General features: G+C 44.6%; 3 protein-coding genes across 10 annotated transcripts in view; 2 read left to right on the forward strand and 1 right to left on the reverse strand.

Moving 5' to 3' along the window:
• Window positions 1-19,673, forward strand: part of COQ6 (coenzyme Q6, monooxygenase) — a 35,861-nt gene extending 16,188 nt beyond the window's left edge. For 3 of the 5 annotated variants that reach the window (XM_073349126.1, XM_073349127.1, XM_073349125.2), the window contains exons 2-12: window positions 4,270-4,404; window positions 9,248-9,306; window positions 13,752-13,875; window positions 14,367-14,497; window positions 14,889-14,996; window positions 15,098-15,160; window positions 15,546-15,653; window positions 17,399-17,601; window positions 18,399-18,514; window positions 19,025-19,191; window positions 19,483-19,673. In XM_073349126.1, coding sequence (XP_073205227.1) covers window positions 4,270-4,404; window positions 9,248-9,306; window positions 13,752-13,875; window positions 14,367-14,497; window positions 14,889-14,996; window positions 15,098-15,160; window positions 15,546-15,653; window positions 17,399-17,601; window positions 18,399-18,514; window positions 19,025-19,191; window positions 19,483-19,512 — 1,244 coding nt within the window. In that variant the 3' untranslated portion in view covers window positions 19,513-19,673. Of the gene's footprint in view, window positions 1-4,269; window positions 4,405-9,247; window positions 9,353-13,751; window positions 13,876-14,366; window positions 14,498-14,888; window positions 14,997-15,097; window positions 15,161-15,545; window positions 15,654-17,398; window positions 17,602-18,398; window positions 18,515-19,024; window positions 19,192-19,482 lie in introns of those variants that run through there. The other 2 variants (XM_073349128.1, XM_073349129.2) reach the window with 2 other exon arrangements.
• Window positions 19,674-19,778: 105 nt separating this feature from the next.
• LOC144930665 (uncharacterized) overlaps window positions 19,779-24,288 on the forward strand; it is a 31,053-nt gene continuing 26,543 nt past the window's right edge. The window contains exon 1 of the mRNA XM_078853364.1: window positions 19,779-19,921. Within this exon, the coding sequence (XP_078709490.1) occupies window positions 19,820-19,921 (102 nt within the window). The 5' untranslated portion in view covers window positions 19,779-19,819. The remainder of the gene's footprint in view (window positions 19,922-24,288) is intronic.
• ENTPD5 (ectonucleoside triphosphate diphosphohydrolase 5 (inactive)) overlaps window positions 20,116-24,288 on the reverse strand; it is a 38,606-nt gene continuing 34,433 nt past the window's right edge. For all 4 annotated transcript variants that reach the window (XM_073349142.2, XM_073349144.2, XM_073349141.2 and 1 more), the window contains one exon: window positions 20,116-23,140. In XM_073349142.2, the coding sequence (XP_073205243.1) occupies window positions 23,054-23,140 (87 nt within the window). In that variant the 3' untranslated portion in view covers window positions 20,116-23,053. The remainder of the gene's footprint in view (window positions 23,141-24,288) is intronic.

Here is a 24,288-nt window from a genome sequence, read left to right on the forward strand (position 1 = left end):
ATTCTTTTTCATTAATTTAAAAAAAGTCCAATATTTTAAGCCAATTCATTCCCTTAATTTTTGCTCTTAAATAAGTGGGTACTTTCCAGCTGGTAGCTGGCTGTTTCCACTGGTCCTGTTTATCTTCCTTTTTTTTGTTGGGGGGTGGGAAGAGATAATTGTGCTATTGTTAATATTTGGAAGTAGGGCAAGTTGAAGTATACTGGTAAATCTGGCCCTTAATTTGAAATCTACTTATAGGTTCAAAGGGCTATGTGAGACTGGCCCTATGTGAAGGGGGGGCAGGGAGAGCCTAGTCCCTATGTCCAAAATATCTCTTAAAGGCACCCTTTACATCCCTGCCTCTTCCGAGTGGTACTTCAGGGTGCAGTGGAGCTGTGGCAGCTGTGCTGCAGGGAGGCTTTCAAGTGCTGATCCCCAAAGCTCATATGCAGCCATGGAACTTTTAAAAAGCAGTAACAGTTGGGCAAAGTAACCTACCAGTAAGAACTATTCTTGATAAGTGTCCACTCTCCTTCATACTACTGAGTCATTACAGGCACTAGAACTGTTGCATGCAAATTCGCTGTAGAGGAAGAGTAGTGATTGGACAAGTTTATTTTTAATGTCAGTGACCCCATTTATGGATTTCCTGAGCCTAATTGTAGCCTATATAACCATAACAATTAAATACAGTAATAATTAATATCTTAGCTTAATTGCCACCTTATTTTTTCAAGTATAGCCTGTGCAAAAGATTTCAAATAATTTTAACTATGTGAAAAGTTTGAAGTGCGTGGGTTATTCCATCATTAAGATCTTTTGGGACAAAGAAAAGATGCTCACGGATGCTAAATTTCTTAAAGAATTTGGTTCTTAATTAATTTTAAATCAGAAACTAACAGATTTACTTGTAAACTTTCAGAAAATTTGTTCTGTGCTCAACAAAGTAAGTGCTGTAAGTCTGGGGAGGATATGCTGTAGTTTTTCATACAAAACAGGTTGAATCCTTGCTTTAATTGCAAAACGAATCTTAAACCTTAACTATGGAGTTGTGAACAGTGCCTCCATAGTATTAAATCGGTACTTACCTAGTTAGCAAAAAGAAAAGGAGGACTTGTGGCACCTTAGAGACTAACCAATTTATTAGAGCATAAGCTTTCGTGAGCTACAGCTCACTTCTTCAGATGCATATCGTGGAAACTGCAGCAGGCTTTATATATACACAGAGAATATGAAACAATATCTATTCCCACCCCACTGTCCTGCTGGTAATAGCTTATCTAAAGTGATTTCCAGCACAAATCCAGGTTTTCTCACCCTCCACCCCCCCACACAAATTCACTCTCCTGCTGGTGATAGCCCATCCAAAGTGATAACTCTTTACACAATGTGCATGACAATTAAGCTGGGCTATTTCCTGCATAAATCCAGGTTCTCACATCCCCCCCACCCCCACACACACACAAACTCACTCTCCTGCTGGTAATAGCTCATCCAAACTGACCACTCTTCAAGTTAAAATCCAAGTTAAACCAGAACATCTGGGGGGAGGGGGGGGTAGGAAAAAACAAGAGGAAACAGGCTACCTTGCGTAATGACTTAGCCACTCCAAGTCTCTATTTAAGCCTAAATTAATAGTATCCAATTTGCAAATGAATTCCAATTCAGCAGTTTCTCGCTGGAGTCTGGATTTGAAGTTTTTTTGTTTTAAGATAGCGACCTTCATGTCTGTGATCGCGTGACCAGAGAGATTGAAGTGTTCTCCGACTGGTTTATGAATGTTATAATTCTTGACATCTGATTTGTGTCCATTTATTCTTTTACGTAGAGACTGTCCAGTTTGACCAATGTACATGGCAGAGGGGCATTGCTGGCACATGATGGCATAGATCACATTGGTGGATGTGCAGGTGAACGAGCCTCTGATAGTGTGGCTGATGTTATTAGGCCCTGTGATGGTGTCCCCTGAATAGATATGTGGGCACAGTTGGCAACGGGCTTTGTTGCAAGGATAAGTTCCTGGGTTAGTGGTTCTGTTGTGTGGTATGTGGTTGTTGGTGAGTATTTGCTTCAGGTTGCGGGGCTGTCTGTAGGCAAGGACTGGCCTGTCTCCCAAGATTTGTGAGAGTGTTGGGTCATCCTTTAGGATAGGTTGTAGATCCTTAATAATGCGTTGGAGGGGTTTTAGTTGGGGGCTGAAGGTGACGGCTAGTGGCGTTCTGTTATTTTCTTTGTTAGGCCTGTCCTGTAGTAGGTAACTTCTGGGAACTCTTCTGGCTCTATCAATCTGTTTCTGATGGACTACAAGCCGTCAAGAACACTATCCCCGATAATGTCACGGCTAACCTGGTGGCTGAACTTTGTGACTTTGTCCTTACCCATAACTACTTCACATTTGGGGACAATGTATACCTTCAGATCAGCGGCACTGCTATGGGTACCCGCATGGCCCCACAGTATGCCAACATTTTTATGGCTGATTTAGAACAACGCTTCCTCAGCTCTCGTCCCCTAAAGCCCCTACTCTACTTGCGCTATATTGATGACATCTTCATCATCTGGACCCATGGAAAAGAAGCCCTTGAGGAATTCCACCATGATTTCAACAATTTCCATCCCACCACCAACCTCAGCCTGGTCCAGTCCACACAAGAGATCCACTTCCTGGACACTACAGTGCTAATAAACAATGGTCACATAAACACCACCCTATACCGGAAACCTACTGACCGCTATTCCTACCTGCATGCCTCCAGCTTTCACCCTGACCACACCACACGATCCATCGTCTACAGCCAAGCTCTGCGATACAACCGCATTTGCTCCAACCCCTCAGACAGAGACAAACACCTACAAGATCTCTGTCAAGCTTTCTTACAACTACAATACCCACCTGCAGAAGTAAAGAAACAGATTGATAGAGCCAGAAGAGTTCCCAGAAGTTACCTACTACAGGACAGGCCTAACAAAGAAAATAACAGAACGCCACTAGCCGTCACCTTCAGCCCCCAACTAAAACCCCTCCAACGCATTATTAAGGATCTACAACCTATCCTAAAGGATGACCCAACACTCTCACAAATCTTGGGAGACAGGCCAGTCCTTGCCTACAGACAGCCCCGCAACCTGAAGCAAATACTCACCAACAACCACATACCACACAACAGAACCACTAACCCAGGAACTTATCCTTGCAACAAAGCCCGTTGCCAACTGTGCCCACATATCTATTCAGGGGACACCATCACAGGGCCTAATAACATCAGCCACACTATCAGAGGCTCGTTCACCTGCACATCCACCAATGTGATCTATGCCATCATGTGCCAGCAATGCCCCTCTGCCATGTACATTGGTCAAACTGGACAGTCTCTACGTAAAAGAATAAATGGACACAAATCAGATGTCAAGAATTATAACATTCATAAACCAGTCGGAGAACACTTCAATCTCTCTGGTCACGCGATCACAGACATGAAGGTCGCTATCTTAAAACAAAAAAACTTCAAATCCAGACTCCAGCGAGAAACTGCTGAATTGGAATTCATTTGCAAATTGGATACTATTAATTTAGGCTTAAATAGAGACTTGGAGTGGCTAAGTCATTATGCAAGGTAGCCTGTTTCCTCTTGTTTTTTCCTACCCCCCCCTCCCCCCAGATGTTCTGGTTTAACTTGGATTTTAACTTGAAGAGTGGTCAGTTTGGATGAGCTATTACCAGCAGGAGAGTGAGTTTGTGTGTGTGTGGGGGTGGGGGGGATGTGAGAACCTGGATTTATGCAGGAAATAGCCCAGCTTAATTGTCATGCACATTGTGTAAAGAGTTATCACTTTGGATGGGCTATCACCAGCAGGAGAGTGAATTTGTGTGGGGGGGTGGAGGGTGAGAAAACCTGGATTTGTGCTGGAAATCACTTTAGATAAGCTATTACCAGCAGGACAGTGGGGTGGGAATAGATATTGTTTCATATTCTCTGTGTATATATAAAGCCTGCTGCAGTTTCCACGATATGCATCTGAAGAAGTGAGCTGTAGCTCACGAAAGCTTATGCTCTAATAAATTGGTTAGTCTCTAAGGTGCCACAAGTCCTCCTTTTCTTTTTGCGAATACAGACTAACACGGCTGTTACTCTGAAACTTACCTAGTTAGAAATGTGTTGTGTATGCTTTTCCCTGTAGGGAATTTTATTTGTGTATCTCATTGCAAAATGCATGGGAGTTCTTGATATATAAATAAAGAAATGAATTTTTATTAAAAGTATCTTAATAAATGTTTGCCTATTTCAGGACATGATGTCCACTTCCGTGAGAAGAAAATCCTATTACTGGAAGCTGGCCCTAGGAAAGTGTCTGACCATTTGCCTGAGAGTTACAGTAACAGGGTCAGTTCCATCTCCCCTGGTTCAGCCACCCTTCTGAGCAGTGAGTACAGTTCTTCTTGTTCTTTCTGTGTAACACTTTAATCTGAAACTGGAACTGGCTTTATTTTTGTGAGGCCCTTGAGAATTCTTCAGATTGGGACTGTTGTTCTTAAACTGACTTGGCTGATTCCTACTCTCCATTTCTTACTGCTGTGCATTCTGAATTGAGGTGTCTAAATCAGGCTTTTCTAGGTTAGGGGCATGACTTCTTGTTCTGGAATTCTTGTTCATTTTGTATAGATTTCTGTGAGATTTCAGTGCTAGTGAAAGATCTTCAAGTGACAGCCCTAGAGTATTCTTTCCACAGAACAGATACAGCTTGGTTTGTGTGAAGAAAGCTTCTTTCACTGTTCCTTAGTCTATGTACTGCACCCCTGCCTTGGAGGAATTGGTTCTGCAGCATAGTTCAGTCTCTTCGGCCCATTCAGTCTTTGACTTCTCTGCTGAGAAGCCAACAAGAGGGACAGTTAGTGTTGAGGGTGGTGGTGGTGGATTTTGAGGTGTGAAGGCTTCTCCACCCCTGGGTAACTGGTCTGAGGTTTGCAGCCACAAAAAACTAATTTCACAGTGTGGTTCTGAAATAGTCTTGTATCTGCTTTCTGGTACACAGCATGGAGTTGGCTCCTCCAAACCTTTTATTCCCTTTCTTCTTGCTTTTCACAGCATGAATATTTAGGTAGGTGGGAAGATTTTAGGCTGGTTCATGCACCCTAACCCTGCTAGCTTGAAGCCATACTTATTTGTAAACTAAGTAGGGTTAGGTGTGGTTAGGACGTGGATGTGTGAACTCCAAGAGCAACCTAGGTACTCCAGAAAGTGGTGTTGGTAATTTGCTCTGAGTTGCTACTGAACTAATTCTCCAGCCTGAAGCAGGGGCTCAGTGCTGCTGGAGTTACAATTATGAGAGACAACTGAGATTCTCACCATTTATCCTATGGCATCTGGGCCAAGAGCAGGGATATCTCTGGGTCCTGTCCAAATTCCAACTCTGGTAATTCTGTTCTCACTCTTGCCCTCTTTTCTACTACCTCTGACATTTTCATAGAATCATAGAATATCAGGGTTGGAAGGGACCTCAGAGGTCGTCTAGTCCAACCCCCTGCTCAAAGCAGGACCAATCCCCAATTTTTGCCCTGATCCCTAAATGGCCCCCTCAAGGATTGAACTCACAACCTTGGGTTTAGCAGGCCAGTGCTCAATCCACTGAGCTATCCCTCCCCCCACAATGGTGCCTTTCATCACAAAGGATCCCAAATAAGTCTGGTCAAAAAATTGTAAGTATTTTCTGTGAACATTTTTGAATGAAACAAAAACTTCTTTTTGCAGTTTTTTATGGACTTTTTTTTTCCAATTAAAAAAAAAAACCCAATCAACCAAGCAAAAAACTTTGGTTCCTCCCTTTCTTCCACTAGGAAAAGGAGGGACTAAAAATAACAAAACCCAAAAATGTATAGTATTAAAATGAGGCAATGTTTTTCAGTTTGTTTTGATCAAAAATTTTGAACTGTTGGACAATTTTCCAGAAAGCCATTTTTCTTAACCCCTCCCCCCCACCACACACGCGTTGACAGAGAAGAATTCAACTAGCTCTAATCCCAAAACATTTAACAAACAGAAATCACTTCACCCATCCCTGAAACAGCCATCTTTGAAGTAGAAGGATGGACCTATTCAGCATTTGCAGAGCAACAGTACACAATGGATTAGGTTTAGAACTGAGAAGAATATGGTATCCAATTGAAACAAAAATCCCTCCTTCTGAGTACAGCACCGTTCACTTTTTGACTTCACAATAGTTGGTTGAGGAATTTCTGACTCTTGCTGTCCTTCAGTTATGGGGTCTGTAGCAGATAATTTCTGCAAATCTTCCGTTATTTGTCATTTCTCTTATCTAGGCTTGGCAAGATGGTCAGTTGACTGGTTAAATATTGTCTGTTAACCTCCTATTATTTGACCAGGGTCAAATATTCCAGCAAGAGTGTCCTGATGAAGGTGGTGGCCTACCTTCTTGACTACATCATGGTCCTAGTCTTTCATTTTTTAGAACTTAGTTTCATTATGTTTCACATTTTTCTGAGTTAAAATAACTCAGTTAAGTAACTTGATTGTTGTAATTAGGTATAATGTATCTAAGGCTAAGCCTATTGGAAACTTTTTGTTACTGTTTTAATAAATTAGTGGTTTTTTTAAAATATTTGACCATTTTTGACTTTGATCAATTGACCAGTCAAATATTGTCAGTTATTTTTGGACTGGTCAAGTGCCCAACCCTATTCATATCTTTACACAAAATATTTCACCATTGCCTCCTTAGTTATCAGATTGCATATTACAACTTTTGGGAACTTGTGAGATGCAGTGGTATCCGTACCATTGATCTTCCTCCCATCTCTGATTCAGAGAATCATCCCATCAGCTCATAATCATTTAATTTCTAGTTCACTTTCTATTTGTTTATAGAGACAGTTACGATGTCAATGCTCCTGTGCTTAATTTCATAGTATCTGTAATTTCACTTTCTGTAGCAGTACTCTCTCTCATGTCCTATTTGAACAGGGAATTTTTGAATGAAGTGAAAGTTCTCTTCCCCAGCCACTCCTGAATCTTTACCCTGAATGGTTTGTGTCCACTCTCACTTGGGGGATTCTCCTTGATGTTCCACTGTCCTTGTTACATCATCATTCTCTGCATTGAATGTAGAACTTCTCAGCCCTCTGATTCTATTCTCTAGAATGGCTTCTGAATTTTATTTCCTCCTCTGTATAGATGAACCATCCCCTTTCCTCTCCAGATCATTTATACATTAAACACAAGTCGTGCATTGAAACGAGTTAGGTTCAACATACGGGCTGATGAAGGTGGGATAACTCAGTTTGGGCAGGTGTGAAGTGGCACCGAGAGTATGGACAAAATGACCTTCTCCAGCTCTCATGTAATGCTTATATTATCAATCATTTGCTGAACACTGTTAACATGCTCAGCACTATGACATAAAAAGGGTGACTGCACCAAGGAGCTTAAGATCTGAAGTACAACATGCAGATGAGCACTACCCTAGATGACCAGAGTTTGGGAAATCCAGTTTGAGTGGTGTGAAAGGTTATTTTTTTCTGCTTCCTTTTGATGGTGGCCATTTCACAGAATCACCATGTTCTGTGGAAGTATTTGGCTGAGGGGAGGCTGGCTGATGCGTGGGGTGGGGTGGGGGGAGGAAAGCATGGAGGAAGCGGCAGAAAGAGTTTGAAAATGGTACAGAGGGGTAGATTAGGAGAGAGGCTTTGGAGAAGCATGGGCAACTGGAGGAAATGGGGGCTGAGATGTAAACAATGGGAGAGTCATGCAGAGTTTTGAAACCATGTGTGGAAGGCAAGAGAAAAGCAAGCAGGTGTTCATATGATCAGGGTTGCGTGGGAAAACTAGATTACATCAGGAGTTGCAGATACCAAAGTGAGAGATGACCAAGGCCTGGACAAGGATTTTAGGAAAAGAAAATGATATTTTAAAGTAGTTGTGAAGGAAAAACTGACAGGACTTGGTGCTGGCTTGGGTGGGTGGCAGGAGGAAGAGTCTAATGCAGGGGTGGGCAAACTTTGTGGCCCTCGGGCCAAAATCTGGGAATAGAAATTGTATAGCGGGCCATGAATGCTCACAAAATTGGGGTTGGGGTGCGGGAGAGGGTGTGGGCTCTGGTTGGGTGTGCGGGCTCCGGGGTAGGGCCAGAAATGAGGCATTCAGGGTGTGGGAGGAGGCTCTGGGGCGGGGTAGTGCAGTGCGGAGGTGTGGTGAGGGCTCTGGCTGGGGGGATGGGGATGAGGAGTTTGGGGTGCATGAGGGTGCTCCGCGCTGGGATCGAGGGGTTCGGAGTGCGGGAAGGGGATCAGGGCTGGGGCAGAGGGTTGGGGCGTGGGGAGAGGCTCAGGGGTACTGGCTTTGGGTGGCACTTACCTCAAGCGGCTCCTGGAAGCAGCGGCATGTCCCTTCTCAGGCTCCTCACAGAGGCGCGGCTCTGTGCGTTGCTCCGTCCGCAGGTACTGCCCCTGCAGCTCCTATTTGCTGCGGTTCCCAGCCAATGGGAGCTGCAGTGGTGGTGCTTGGGGTGGGAGCAGTGTGCAGAGTGGAGCCCCCTGGCTGCCTCTACACACAGGAGCCGGAAGGGGGCCATGTTGCTGCTTCCGGGAGCTATGTGAAGTGGCCCCCAACCCTGCGCTGTGGCTGGAGTGCCAGAGCGGGGCAAGCCCCAGACTCCACTCCCCAGTGGGAGCTCGAAGGCTGGCTTAAAACAGCTGGCAGGACGGATCCAGCTCACGGGCCATAATTTGCCCACCCCTTGTCTAATGTGACGCTGAAGTTGCAAGCCTCATTAACAGGAAGGATGGTATAGTCTTCAGGGATAGAGAAGGGGAACTCACAGGCTGCTGAGAGAATCTGATGTGTGGCTACAGGCAGATCTGAACCCTTCATCCTAATGATGAAAAAAGTGTTTTAATCAACTGTCCTTGAGCCTTTCCCTCCCTCCTGTACCCCCAACTCAGAGCCTAAGTATATGTAGTGAGAGTTGACTGTTTGCTACATTGAATTCCTGAAGTCAGGTCTTCACTGACCCCAGACAGGTGGCTCTTTCCTCCTGTCTTGCATCAGTATCAAGTGTGGTGTGAGAGCCTTATAAGAACCTAGACAGACCCAGCTCTGTATGCAGGTGGAGAAAGCAGAGCCTATGGATAGGCTGGAAGAGTGTTACTCAGTAGGGATCGAGGGGAGGGAGAGAGGAAAGTGAATCTGAGTCTCAGTTTGGTCTCATTGTGACTGGTTTCTCTTCATGTTGTGGGTCCTTCTCTCTCTTTTAGGTTTTGGTGCCTGGGATCATGTTTGCAGCCTGCGATTCAAACCCTTCCAGCGGATGCAGGTGCCTGACTCACTGCTATGAATGCAGTCTGTCTGTTTCTGCTAATGTAACTAGAATTCTCAGAAATATTTACCTCTAATGGCCCAAGATTTGTTTCCTCTTTGGAGAGGAACAGGATACACTGACTAAGCTTGTTGTATTCTTGGTGTGTCAGTCTTCCTAGAATCAGAGGGGTAGCCATGTTAGTCTGTATTCACAAAAACAACAAGGAGTCTGGTGGCATCTTAAAGACTAACAGATTTATTTGGGCATAAGCTTTTGTGGGTAAAAAAAACCAACCATTTCTTCAGATGCATGGAGTGAAAATTACAGATACAGGCATAAATATAGTGGCACATGAAGAGAAGGGAGTTACCTTACAAGTGGAGAACCAGTGCTGACAAGGCCACTTCAGTCAGGGTGGATGTGGTCCACTCCCAATAATTGAGGAGGAGGTGTCAATACCAAGAGAGGGAAAATTGCTTTGTAATGAGCCAGTTGCTCCCAGTCCCTATTCAAGCCCAAATTAATGCCTGATATCAGACATCAGGAATGGTAACATACAAAAGCCAGTAGGAGAACACTTCAGTCTCCCTGGACATTCAGTAACAGATTTAACATTAGACATCCTTCAACAAAAACTTCAAACACAGACTTCAAAGAGAAACTGCAGAGCTACAATTCAATTGCAAACTTAACACCATTAATTTGGGCTTGAATAGGGAGTGGGAGTCTTCCTAGGACAGGGGTTCTCAAACTGGGGGTTGGGACCCCTCAGGGGGTCCCAAGGTTATTACATGGGGGGTCGTGAGCTGCCAGCCTCCACCCCAAACCCTGCTTTTCCTACAGCATTTATTATGGTGTTAAAAAAGTGTTTTTAATTTATAAGGGGGGGTTGCACTTGGAAGCTTGCTATGTGAAAGGGGTCCCCAGTATAAAAGTTTGAGAATCACTATCCTAGGATTCAGAGGAACAGCCGTGTTAGTCTGTATTCGCAAAAAGAAAAGGAGTACTTGTGGCACCTTAGAGACTAACCAATTTATTTGAGCATGAGCTTTCGTGAGCTACAGCTCACTTCATCAGATGTTTACCGTGGAAACTGCAGCAGACTTTATATACACACAGAAATCATGAAACAATACCTCCTCCCACCCCACTGTCCTGCTGGTAATAGCTTATCTAAAGTGATCAACAGGTGGGCCATTTCCAGCACAAATCCAGGTTTTCTCACCCTCCACCCCCCCACACAAATTCACTCTCCTGCTGGTGCTAGCCCATCCAAAGTGACAACTCTTTACATAATCAAGTCGGGCTATTTCCTGCATAGATCAAGGTTTTCTCACATCCCCCCCACCCCCATACACACACAAACTCACTCTCCTGCTGGTAATAGCTCATCTAAACTGACCATTCTCCAGGTTTAAATCCAAGTTAAACCAGAACATCTGGGGGGGGGGGTAGGAAAAAACAAGAGGAAACAGGCTACCTTGCATAATGACTTAGCCACTCCCAGTCTCTATTTAAGCCTAAATTAATAGTATCCAATTTGCAAATGAATTCCAATTCAGCAGTTTCTCGCTGGAGTCTGGATTTGAAGTTTTTTTGTTTTAAGATAGCGACCTTCATGTCTGTGATTGCGTGACCAGAGAGATTGAAGTGTTCTCCGACTGGTTTATGAATGTTATAATTCTTGACATCTGATTTGTGTCCATTTATTCTTTTACGTAGAGACTGTCCAGTTTGACCAATGTACATGGCAGAGGGGCATTGCTGGCACATGATGGCATAGATCACATTGGTGGATGTGCAGGTGAACGAGCCTCTGATAGTGTGGCTGATGTTATTAGGCCCTGTGATGGTGTCCCCTGAATAGATATGTGGGCACAATTGGCAACGGGCTTTGTTGCAAGGATAAGTTCCTGGGTTAGTGGTTCTGTTGTGTGGTATGTGGTTGTTGGTGAGTATTTGCTTCAGGTTGCGGGGCTGTCTGTAGGCAAGGACTGGCCTGTCTCCCAAGACTTGTGAGAGTGTTGGGTCATCCTTTAGGATAGGTTGTAGATCCTTAATAATGCGTTGGAGGGGTTTTAGTTGGGGGCTGAAGGTGACGGCTAGTGGCGTTCTGTTATTTTCTTTGTTAGGCCTGTCCTGTAGCAGGTAACTTCTGGGAACTCTTCTGGCTCTATCAATCTGTTTCTTTACTTCTGCAGGTGGGTATTGTAGTTGTAAGAAAGCTTGACAGAGATCTTGTAGGTGTTTGTCTCTGTCTGAGGGGTTGGAGCAAATGCGGTTGTATCGCAGAGCTTGGCTGTAGACGATGGATCGTGTGGTGTGGTCAGGGTGAAAGCTGGAGGCATGCAGGTAGGAATAGCGGTCAGTAGGTTTACGGTATAGGGTGGTGTTTATGTGGCCATTGTTTATTAGCACTGTAGTGTCCAGGAAGTGGATCTCTTGTGTGGACTGGACCAGGCTGAGGTTGGTGGTGGGATGGAAATTGTTGAAATCATGGTGGAATTCCTCAAGGGCTTCTTTTCCATGGGTCCAGATGATGAAGATGTCATCAATATAGCGCAAGTAGAGTAGGGGCTTTAGGGGACGAGAGCTGAGGAAGCGTTGTTCTAAATCAGCCATAAAAATGTTGGCATACTGTGGGGCCATGCGGGTACCCATAGCAGTGCCGCTGATCTGAAGGTATACATTGTCCCCAAATGTGAAATAGTTATGGGTAAGGACAAAGTCACAAAGTTCAGCCACCAGGTTAGCCGTGACATTATCGGGGATAGTGTTCTTGACGGCTTGTAGTCCATCTTTGTGTGGAATGTTGGTGTAGAGGGCTTCTACATCCATAGTAGCCAGGATGGTGTTATCAGGAAGATCACCGATGGATTGAAGTTTCCTCAGGAAGTCAGTGGTGTCTCGAAGGTAGCTGGGAGTGCTGGTAGCGTAGGGCCTGAGGAGGGAGTCTACATAGCCAGACAATCCTGCTGTCAGGGTGCCAATGCCTGAGATGATGGGGCGCCCAGGATTTCCAGGTTTATGGATCTTGGGTAGTAGATAGAATATCCCAGGTCGGGGTTCCAGGGGTGTGTCTGTGCGGATTTGATCTTGTGCTTTTTCAGGAAGTTTCTTGAGCAAATGCTGTAGTTGCTTTTGGTAACTCTCAGTGGGATCATAGGGTAATGGCTTGTAGAAACTCGTGTTGGAGAGCTGCCGAGCAGCCTCTTGTTCATATTCCGACCTATTCATGATGACAACAGCACCTCCTTTGTCAGCCTTTTTGATTATGATGTCAGAGTTGTTTCTGAGGCTGTGGATGGCATTGCGTTCCGCATGGCTGAGGTTATGGGGCAAGTGATGCTGCTTTTCCACAATTTCAGCCCGTGCACGTCGGCGGAAGCACTCTATGTAGAAGTCCAGTCTGCTGTTTCGACCTTCAGGAGGAGTCCATCTAGAATCCCTCTTTCTGTAGTGTTGGCAGGGAGACCTCTGTGGATTAGTATGTTGTTCAGAGGTATTTTGGAAATATTCCTTGAGACGGAGACGTCGAAAATAGGATTCTAGGTCACCACAGAACTGTATCATGTTCGTGGGGGTGGAGGGGCAGACTTCAATCTCTCTGGTCACGCAATCACAGACATGAAGGTCGCTATCTTAAAACAAAAAAACTTCAAATCCAGACTCCAGCGAGAAACTGCTGAATTGGAATTCATTTGCAAATTGGATACTATTAATTTAGGCTTAAATAGAGATTGGGAGTGGCTAAGTCATTATGCAAGGTAGCCTGTTTCCTCTTGTTTTTTCCTACCCCCCCCCCCCCAGATGTTCTGGTTTAACTTGGATTTAAACCTGGAGAATGGTCAGTTTAGATGAGCTATTACCAGCAGGAGAGTGAGTTTGTGTGTGTATGGGGGTGGGGGGGATGTGAGAAAACCTTGATCTATGCAGGAAATAGCCCGACTTGATTATGTAAAGAGTTGTCACTTTGGATGGGCTAGCACCAGCAGGAGAGTGAATTTGTGTGGGGGGGTGGAGGGTGAGAAAACCTGGATTTGTGCTGGAAATGGCCCACCTGTTGATCACTTTAGATAAGCTATTACCAGCAGGACAGTGGGGTGGGAGGAGGTATTGTTTCATGATTTCTGTGTGTATATAAAGTCTGCTGCAGTTTCCACGGTAAACATCTGATGAAGTGAGCTGTAGCTCACGAAAGCTCATGCTCAAATAAATTGGTTAGTCTCTAAGGTGCCACAAGTACTACTATCCTAGGAGACTTTCTCACCTTTCTGTGTCCTCCCTCAAACTCCTGATATTAGCAGCTGGAGGGATGATTCCTGGTGGAAGCTCTAGAGATTGCCTATCACCTTTCCCTGTTAAAGGAGAGTTGTGGGCAGTTCCTGATGGAGCTGCACAATGCATGCTGAGTCTATGCTGTGTGATAATATTTTCTGTCTCTCTCTTTCCCCTAATAGGTATGGGATGCCTGTTCAGAAGCCATGATAATCTTTGATAAAAACAACTTAGAAGACATGGGTTATGTAGTGGAGAACAATGTCATTATGTCTGCTCTAACCAAACAGTTAGATGCAGTGTCAGGTAGGCGATAATTGCTTTCATTTTTTATTCACAGTGTGGGAGCTCTCAGTGAGTTGCATTCAGCAGGGAGCTCTGGAACAGGGGAAGAGAGAGGGAGGAAATCCATTCAGCAGATAACTCGGAGGTTTATGGAGAAGTCAGTCCCTCTGGGTTAGGAAGAGGTACTTGTTCTTGGTGGAACTTTATCTAAGCCTTCTATCTTGTGTCCTTTTCTAGACTTCACGCATGCACTCACTGTGGTATCTTATGTTTTGTTGTGAAGCGTCTTTAACTTTCAACTCATCTATTTGGGAGGTGATCAGACTCTGCAGTGATGGGGGCAATACAAGTGCCTAGATTGCTTCATTGTGCCCTAAGGGTAGGTGTCAGTGGGGTCAGCTCTGAGAGTCATTGTGTTGCCTAGCTGTGTCTTGCCTTTTGCTCTCTTTTTGTAACTTTCCTTTTCTCATGTCTGTATCATGCTGTGACCCTGCTATGTTGTGTTCCATCAGATCAGGTGGAGGTTCTCTACAGGAGCAGAGCAGTTGGGTATACCTGGCCCCTTTCCTGTCATCTCTCTGACAAAAGCCCTTGGGTCAAAATTGACTTAGCTGATGGACGCAGCGTAGAGACCAAACTGCTGGTAACTAAACTTCCGTTTTCTGTGTATCAGACACCGTCTCTTGCCAAGTTCTTTCCACTGGATTCTGATTTTGTGTGTGGTGCTGCTCCATCAGTGGGGAGGGTTTGAGTGAGGGGAGCTGCTGACTGTGTCAGAGATACTAAGGGGTAATGTCAGTAGCCTTCTTTGTGGCTAGCTGAAGAGGACTGTGCTAAATTAGAGTAGGGCTGAAGAGGCTGCCTCTTTGTTGCAGTATTCTCATTTATTTAAAAGAAACCACATATCCAAGTGCAAATGGGAGGCCTTTGCTACTTTGTTGAGTTAGCTACTCACTGCAGATAACAAGGGCTGGAATGCTGATTTTTTTTCTAAAGCCGTTGATGAGGTTTCCTTGTTTCTCATCCCCTTACAGATTGGTGCAGATGGTCAGAACTCCATGGTCCGGAAAGCGGCTGGAATTCAGAACATCCACTATCAATATGATCAGTCAGCTGTGGTTGCTACTCTGCTCTTGTCTGAGGTGAGATCCTGCAAGTTCCTGAGCTGCAGTGTCTGCGCAGGTTCAGTAGGTGATGCAAGATCAGCAGTTCTCATCAGTCCTCATGTTTCTTCATGTTATAGGCCACAGACAACAATGTCGCATGGCAGAGATTCCTCCCTTCAGGGCCAATTGCTCTTCTCCCGGTAAGAGACACTGACTTTTGACTCACCCATCTTTAACTTTTTGGTCCGTTTATTTCTAATCACCTTTCCTTTACCTTTCCGTGCCTAGTTACATTGCCTCTGTCTTGCCTCTAGACTTTTCCTTCTTTCTATGACTCTTGATCTCTCTGTCTGTAGTTTTCCCCCCCTCTAATTCTTATTTATTTTTCCTATTTCCTGCCTGTTAGCTTTTATGGGTTTGGAGCCCCTTGCACATATTGTTTCTGGGATTGGTGGAGTGAAGGCCCTGGTCCGAATTAGCATGTGGGTGGGGCCTGGGCCCTTCCCTGGATTGGAATGTTGGGGAGCCTTGCACAGATTATTTTTCTGTCTCTTGATACTGACTCTTATGGTTCTTTTGGATCAGCTCTCTGACACTGCCAGCTCTTTGGTTTGGTCCACATCTCATGAACATGCATCACAGCTTCTTAGTATGGATGAGGAAAGCTTTGTGGACACCATCAACTCTGCCTTTGTGAGTATCATCATTTCATGAGGATGCAGAGCTGATTTTCTTGCTGTGATAAAATAGATTTCTGTAAATTAAAGAAAGGTGGCCATTTTGGTCCCTGTTTATTCCATCCTATTATACAAAAAGTACTCAGTGAAATTAAGATGGCAACTTTAAAATGAGTAAAGGGTAATATTTATTAATGGAACATATTAATAAGGTTCAAAAAACATTAGATGCCTGTCTAAATAAGAATAGCTTCTGCAGTGACCGTAGCTAGAATAAAATAAGGACTGTCAATCCTCCTCCTTCGGTGTAATTACCAGGATTTTAGGGTGGGAAGAAATGTCCCTCTGATGGGATACCACTGCAGGTAAGTGCATTATGGAAGACTTACATCTTCCTGTGATGAATCTGGAATTGACCACTGTTGTTCTGACATGTATGGACCTAACATAATTAATGTATTATGGAAGTTGCAGTAAGTTGACTTGGAAGAAAAGCATGCTAGTGTGTGCTGAAAAACATTACATGGGTAGGCCTGATCTGGTCCTCATTTTAAAAGCTGAACAGGTTGAGCCTGGTTAGTTCTTGAATTGGAAGCTCTGAAGAGAAAGATATATATATATGTTCCTTTTGTCGTGGACAGCAGCTCCTCTTCAGTCTCCTACAGAATCTCACCCTGTAATTCTAGACGCACTTCCTTCCCCACCATTTTTCCACATATATTTATATAAAAATAACAATTTGTATGCAAAACCTGTGAGTGCATTTTTACAATGCAGTTGTGCTTTGAGATGGCACTCCCTTTGACTATCCTAACTCATGCAGTCCCAAGGCTCCGACAACTCTTAGTCAGGGCAGGAATTCCTGGGACGCCCACAAGCTTACTACTTCAGTTTATTTTCCACAAAGTCTAACTTGCTCTTTAATAAAGAATTCTTCATTTTAGTCTTGTGTGCATTCATTGTATGCTCTGACTTGTGACTCTTCTGTCATTCAGATCTGGTTAATTTGCATTAAGGTAGCTTTTGGCTTTGAATCTTTTTTTATTTGTTGATTATTAGTACATATCTTGCTCAAATAGAAAAGTATAGGCTCTCTTTTGCCTGCTATAATCAATACTTGTGAACTTGTATGGATACTAACCAGGCTGTATAACTAGTAGATAAAGTGTCTGATCTAAATGCACAAGCCTTGAAAGCCTATTACGATTTTACTTTTACTAGATTTCTATTCACCTTTTCATTAGTGCAGTTACAGGCTGACATTCTTAACACTTTAAGTCAATCAAAGTCTCACTAAAACATTTAAAAAAAAAACAAAAACCTGAGATGGGACATCTTCACATGGGAGCTCTATTAAAACACCTCTCAGAGAGAGGGTCACCCTTGGTGTCTGAAGTTAGATTAGCAGTGGAGATTGAATTACTTTTCAAAATGATAGGAGGGGCAGGCTCTTCTTGGTCTAAGATGGTCGTCTAGGCTGTAATGAGGATGATCTTGTTTGCTGAATGGTTAGAACTGTGTATTTGGAGGCTTTTGTTCATTTATGCATCAGTCTGGTATTTATTAGGCCATATTGCTTTTTGGTGTTAGTAAAGGCAGAATGTGCCCTTTGGGGTAGGGAATCATGTCATCCCTTGTGGTTGTTCAGTGCCTAGTATGCTGTGGACACTACACAAAACAAAGTGTTTTGTAATTTTGTTGGGACACCCAGAAGCCTTGGGATTTGGGGCACCATATAAATCCGTCTTTATTGTTATTCAGTGGAGCAACCTACACCACTCGGACTTTATTGATACTGCTGGATCCGTGTTCCGATCTGCTATTTCTCTCCTGATGCCATCAGGCACTGCAGCCCGCCAGCTGCCCCCAAGCATTGCCAAAGTGGAGCCAAAGAGCCGAGCTGTGTTTCCTCTTGGAATGGGGCATGCCACAGAATATGTCCGGCACCGGATGGCGCTTATTGGGTAAATTGCTCATTGGGGCTGCAGGTGTCATGGTTTGTTTTTTTTATGGGAAAGCAGGCCATTTCTGGTTCCATAAAAGGTGCGTTTGGGGAATGAAGCGAAGCATCTCTGGCACAGCAGGGTGTGAATTATTCAGGGAGGGTGATAGTTGTGGTGCCAGACATGTTCCTCTCCCAGTTAACAGGTGGAGAAAGTGGATTACATCTCGAGCCATGGAGTGGGGAGGTTCTTCAAGGAAAAAGGCAGGCAGAGTATGTGGAGCGGTATTAGGTGTCAGATACTTGTTAGATGAGGTGTGTATATATAGAGGGCTATAAGGAGGGGCTTATTAGACAGAGGAGATGAAGTGTGTGCTATACCAGCAGTTCTCAACCAGAGGTCCTGGGCCCCCAGGGAGCTGCGAGCAGGTCTCAGGGGGTTCGTCAAAAAAAACCAGAGAGCAGGGCCAGCACTAGACTCACTGGGCCCAGGGCAGAAAGCTCAATCCCGAGCCCCACTGCCCGGTGCTGAAGCCTGAACAACTTAGCTTTCCAGGGCCCCTTGGGGTGTGGGGCCCTGGGCAATCGTCCTGCTTGCTACCCCCTGATGCCAGCCCTGGCTTTTAATCCACTGAAAAACAGCAGTTGTAGCACAGGTGGGCCATGAAATTTTTATAGCATGTTGGGGGGGGCCTCAGAAAGAAGGTTGAGAATCTCTGCTCTACACTGAGGGGGAAGGTACTTAGTGGGTAAGGAAAACATGGACTGTCTCTGCTCTCCTCCAGTTAGGATCTGAGATGCTCTCTGCTCTGCCCTTAGGGATGCAGCACACAGAGTCCATCCACTAGCAGGACAAGGTGTAAATATGGGCTTTGGAGATATTGCATGCTTGACACATCACCTCAGCACAGCAGCCTTCAATGGGAAGGATCTGGGTAAGGATACATAATCTATGGCAATAATTTGAATATCCCCTTCTCCAAGTCTCCCAGCATATCTGAACTTTATTTTAGATAGTGAGCTCTTCAGGGCAAGGATTGACCCAGTTTGTTTCCTGTCCACCTCTGGGCACACTGGTGTCTCATAACATGAATCCGCATATTCATAAACTGGGAGAAGCTGGGGTGTTCAAACTTAATCTGTGGACCAGACAGAGTGATGCTCCTGGGTGCATTTCCCTTCTCAAAACCCATCCTGTGTTGCCTAGTTTACAGAATGTTCCATTCTGCTGGCCACTGGTGTAAGGAGATGTGGGAATAAGGGCTGCTGAAGGGAACAAGAAGAAACTCTTGGATCTTGCTATTTGCTGACAGAACAGCACCTTTTTAAGATGAATCTAGAGGGTGCAGAGATCATTGGGGTGTGTTTTGGGTCCCTGTGGAGGTCATTATGTCAGTGGCATGAGCAGTTAGGATTGCAATTTAATTCTCCCCTTCCTTTTCCAGGCTCCATAAAGCACCTCTTACAGTTTGAGACAGACCGTCAGAGGCATAACCTCTCTTTAATGGCTGCCATCGACTTGTTAAAGAGACTCTACTCCACAAGTGTCGCTCCCTTTGTGCTGCTGAGGACATGGGGATTACAAACAACAAATGCCTTGTCTCCAGTCAAAGTAAGAGGCACTGTTAGGACGCTACAAATTAACTTGTGGTGATACAATGAGCCGAGTCACTAGCAGATTCAGCAGGAATGACATGCTGTGTTCAAATGGCATGTGAATGAGGCAAACCAAAGATGTATTTGGCTTGAGTGATATTTTTTTTTACTTCCTTTCCTTAAACGAGAGATGATATCCATGGGGTAGAGTGAAGGAGGATGTAGCAGCGTTCTCTGCTTTGTTTCTAAATATTTGTCTCTGACTGGTTCACGAGTGACATGTTTTTTTTTCCCTTTCCCTCTCTAGGAGCAGATTATGTCCTTTGCCAGTAAGTAATTTCTCCATCTAGCTAGAGCTGCAGTTCACTGGTGACTGCTGGGAACCTGAGATCTTTAACCCTCTGAGGACTGTATCATGTCTGGTTTGGAAACATGTATTTAAATAGTGTCTTTGAAGAATAACACAAATAGGAATGAAATTTTTTTTCTTACAACATATGCTCATCTTTGCTGAAGTTGTTTGTTCTGCTCTCCAAGGACCAAGTCCTGTCCTGTGGCACCAGTAGTTTCAGCTACTGAATCATCTTTGCTGTGTGCTTTCATATAGCAGTGGCCCTTTTAGCCTAAGGCTGAAGAGGCAGTAAATGTACTGTTTTCCCTATACCTTGCTGCACTGTAGTGCTGATGTGATCCTCTCCCTCTGGGTTGTCAGCCTCCAGCTGCTGGAGCAAGATCTGGTGCCAGAGGTGAGTGTGGTTTGCAGTAAGGAAGCCAATTCAGGGTAAGACTGACTCTGTAAGCCCAAGCTTGCTTCCTCTTCCGCAGGCAACCCCCTTTTGGGAGGGCCAAGGGGTGTGCGTGCCATCCTGTTTCTTTGGTACTGAGGAGTAACAGTGTAAAGGAAAGGAGGAAAACTTCATCACCAGGGTTTGAATCCAAGAACATTTTGTTAAAAATAGCTTTTTAATTACTAAAATAGGCATTTGAGTGGCCTTGTCTTAATGATCCAAACACCAGGCTCCTGCATTAGACAATTAATTGGATTACAGCATTAAGTAACATGAGCACTGGATTTATATTTTATAGCAGTGCTATCATGTACATTTAACTAATATCAGGAATTAACATTACAAAGGGGACTTAAATGTGAGTTTGTGACTGAAAGCAAACTCTCAGGCGATGCCTGCACTGCGAGTGAGGGGTGTGTCTCTCCTGCTCACAAATGCATACTCACACTAGCTGTCATTGAGCTAGTGGGAGTATAAATAGCAATGTGGCAGCGACAACATAGATAGCAACAACGGAGGCCCAGCTGAGCCATGCCAAGAACATACTCACGGGTTTTAGGCAGGTCTTTACTAGGTCTGTCTCAGCCATGACTCCCCTGCCGCTACCACAGCTACACTGCTACTGATACACCTTGCTAGCTCAACGAGCATGTCTACACGAGCAGGGGAATCACACCCCTAGCTCTTAGTATAGACATAGCCCTAAGCTCTACAGTCACTTCTGTTAGAGTCAATGTCCTTTATCCAGGCACATTCTCCTCTCCAGCAATGATGCAGATCAGGACCCTTCTCTTACAAGGCTACTTTGTGCTCATTAGTAAGTCTCATTGCACTAGGGTAGGTATGGGGACTTGAAGCAGGTGAAGTCCAACTCACCTCTGGGATAATTCAGATGAAAATTTAGGATTCTATCCTGCAGCGTTTTGTGCAAGGACTGCACAATTGGGCCCTTGATTAGCAGCAGCAGTAATGCTTCAGTTAACAAATTGTACAACTGAAAGATCAAGGCCCTGAGCATTCCAGACTTAATGCAACTTTGGTACAGAGAAAGCAAATTCTCCCAACGGAGTCTGTAGTGCCTGAGCTTGATACTAAGAACACAGAAAGAAAACTTACTCTGAACTGTACTCTGTGCTATTCTCTAGTCTACCCCACTCCCCAAACACAATCAGTCCTTTCCCTAAGTTCTCCCAAGGGCTTGAACATATGGAGATGATGGTAGGTCTTCTGTTGCCCTTGTCTCACTCTCTCCCGTTGCCTTCCAGCTCTAGATGCAGCTGGCCTCATTCCTGCTCCTAAGGTCAGGTCTAAAACCAGCAGCAGGCTATGTGGCACAGCAAGGGCTCAGATTAGTGGGTGACTAAAACCGCTAGTTCTTGGATGTCATGTAGCCAGGCTATTGATCACTTCATCCAATCTTGTAGTCAGTGAAAATTCCAACACAAAAAAAAAGTTTGCTGAAAGCAAGATTTATAGGTAGTAGTAGATGCATGCACTCTCCTAGTAATGTGTGCATGGACTGTACTGCTATTACCTCTGGCAAATAATACAGAACAGTCATTTCCGCATGAGGATGTGGTAAAGGTTTCTTACATTCCCTGTATACCACAGGCCAGTTCTGAGGTATTTTACACTAGAGGGACTGGCCTGTTTTACTGGGAGGTTGCAGGGGAATTTCTCAGGTCATTATGGGAGCTTTGCCTCACCTCAGGTGGAAGAGACGGGGCAGGCAGTTTAGCATGAGAGGGAAAAGACTGCCACTGCTAGGCTGTGCTGAAGAAGCAAGCTGGCACTGAGCCTCTGCAGGGATGGGTGATGGGCCATCTTGTGAGAGCCCTTTTTGCTTCCAAATGTAAACCTCTCTTTTGTTTCCACATAGGCATTTGGGGTAGGAGAGATTACAATTGCCACTTTTGAAACACTATTAAACAACTGAGTATTGTCATGCCAGAGTGCCTGGGTTGGGGGAGGGGATGGGAGGAAATACTGAGAAGCTACAACCCCTTCCTTGAGTGCTCGGTTTCTACAGACCAACTGTATAAAATAAACACATTTCTCTACTCCAGTGCAGGGACTTGCCATGAGTCTTGTACTAAGAGTATGGTTGTAAGGGCCAGCCACATTCTCTCCCCCTTCTCCCCCCCAAGTAGCTTAGGCTTATGTAATCAGCCCAACCCTGCCAAATTATTATATTTCCTGCTCTTATTGACTTAAAGTTCAGTGGGTTAAAACACAAACCCAAAGGAGGGAAATGATCTGTCTGATTCTAATTTGAACAGGAACCAAGTTACCTCTACTCCCATTTTCCTCTCCCTTTCACCTCAAGTAAGTGAAAAACCATCTCTTCTTGTCTCACCATAGCTCCTTAACCAGCATCCTCTGAACAGAGAGCTGATTTTTGGTTCCATGCCAGTTCTATCTTACTCAAGACTGGTCAGAGGGGAGAACAGGGAGGGAGAGGCACAGGCTTCTAGACCAAGACAGCCAACCTAGCCACCTCTTGCTTTCTGCTTCATACCTGCCCAAGAAGCACTGGCCTTGGAACTAGCCAATCCTGAAAGGTTAAAAGCCCTCAGTATTAAGCAGTTTAAGGGCTAACACATTGGGGATTTCACTCTGCATTGAATGCATGTGTTATGTTTGAATATTTATATTTTTTAAAAATTCTCTGGGCTAAACTTCAGTTCTACATGTAAAAATGATCAAGCATCATCAGCCAAAGGTCTGTGGTTTGCCAGGGCATGACAAGCACTCTAAACTGCTGGTACAATGGGGCATCTATGAATCCATTCACTGAAGCTGTGTCTGGGCTGCTTATAAGCACAATCTGCTTCAAGGCTGCCTAGTTGGAATTTAGGCTCTTTGGCTTTCAGGAAGATTTTGTATCAATTACGGCAATGAAGTTATTTAGAAACCATACTATGGCTGCTCTCGTTGCAGTTGGGAACTGCTTAGTCCTTGGGGAATTGATTCCATAGCTTCAACCCATGTTTTGCTGTAGGACTGACTCTTGCTGAGCTATGCAGTTGGAAATTTGAACTTGCCCTCTCTTCCTTCTGGAAAGGCCAATGTTCTGTAGGGGGTGCTGGCTCAGTAGGAGAGCCCCAGAGACTGCAGCAGGTGAAAGGTGGCACCCAAGGCCCAGCTTGTCTCTATGTTGTTCACTTTCTTTGTTAACTATGAAGAAACAAAAGAAATCAGTCATTTGCAGCATTTCTCCCAGACCTATACAGCTGCCACCATAGACCAAGAGCAAGCTGATGGGTAGATGCACAGAATGGCAACAACCTCAAAGAGCTTCACTCGCTACTCTGCAAAGGAAAACACAATGGATATTGCCTGGAAGCAGCAACCTGAACTGCTAGTGTCCAGGAACATCTGTTATGGAATCAGATGGACTTTAAAAGAACAAATACTAACGGTCTCTCTCCTTTGAGTCCAGTTGCAACAACTTGGCATGGGGATGGAGGACTGCTTGGTCAGCATAGATTCCTGCTTTCCTTTAGGTGTTTTACTCATCTGTAGCCCACTGTACAATCTGGACCAGTATATTTTCAGTTCTTTAACTTTGTCTCCCTCTGCACTTTCCAATACTACTCCTCACTGTCCTGCCGCCTTCTTGCTAGCCTCCACTGGTCCCTGGCCTCACAATCATACTGAAGACAAGAATTTAAGAAACAAGTGATGTGGGGGGAAAGGGTGAATATACGAGGAAGCAAAGTGAACAGTCTCAGCCTGCTCTCCACTGTAGGAAATCTTCCCCAACCCCAGACTGCCTCCCCACAGACCTGCCTAAAATCCTCCCCTAGCAATAAATTGCTAAGTGTTCTCCACCTGGGATCTGGCCAGTTACTTGAGGAGGAAGAGCTAAGTAGAGATTGGCACTGTGAAGAAGAATAAAGCCCACAGAACCTCCTTCCACAGCCAGACAGAACTTGGGCCACAGAGGAAAAAATGGGATAAACACAGGAGTTCTTGTTTTCTTAATTCCTGTTTCATGATTGGTAAGAATAATAATGCCCCTGAGCTGACCTTTCTGAAGGAGCTGGATTAACCTTCATAGTGCTTAGGTTCAAGAGGTTCTACACATGGAAACTGCACAACATGAGGAGGGCTGGGATCAGATGTCCTGGATGGATGGAGGAATCAAGTGCTTCATGGGGGAGGGAAGATGGTGGGGTGGGAGTTAGCAGCTGGTGAGAATATAAACCTGCTGCTGCCAAATTTCTCTTCCTCTTCTGCTGTCCATGTCCAACATTATCTCACCTGAGGCTTTAATTTCCTTCCATATCAAATCCAATCTTGTTTCAGTGAAGACTCTGCTT

The sequence above is a fragment of the Lepidochelys kempii genome, chromosome 6 (assembly GCF_965140285.1).
Source record: "Lepidochelys kempii isolate rLepKem1 chromosome 6, rLepKem1.hap1, whole genome shotgun sequence".
Taxonomy (NCBI): domain Eukaryota; kingdom Metazoa; phylum Chordata; order Testudines; family Cheloniidae; genus Lepidochelys; species Lepidochelys kempii.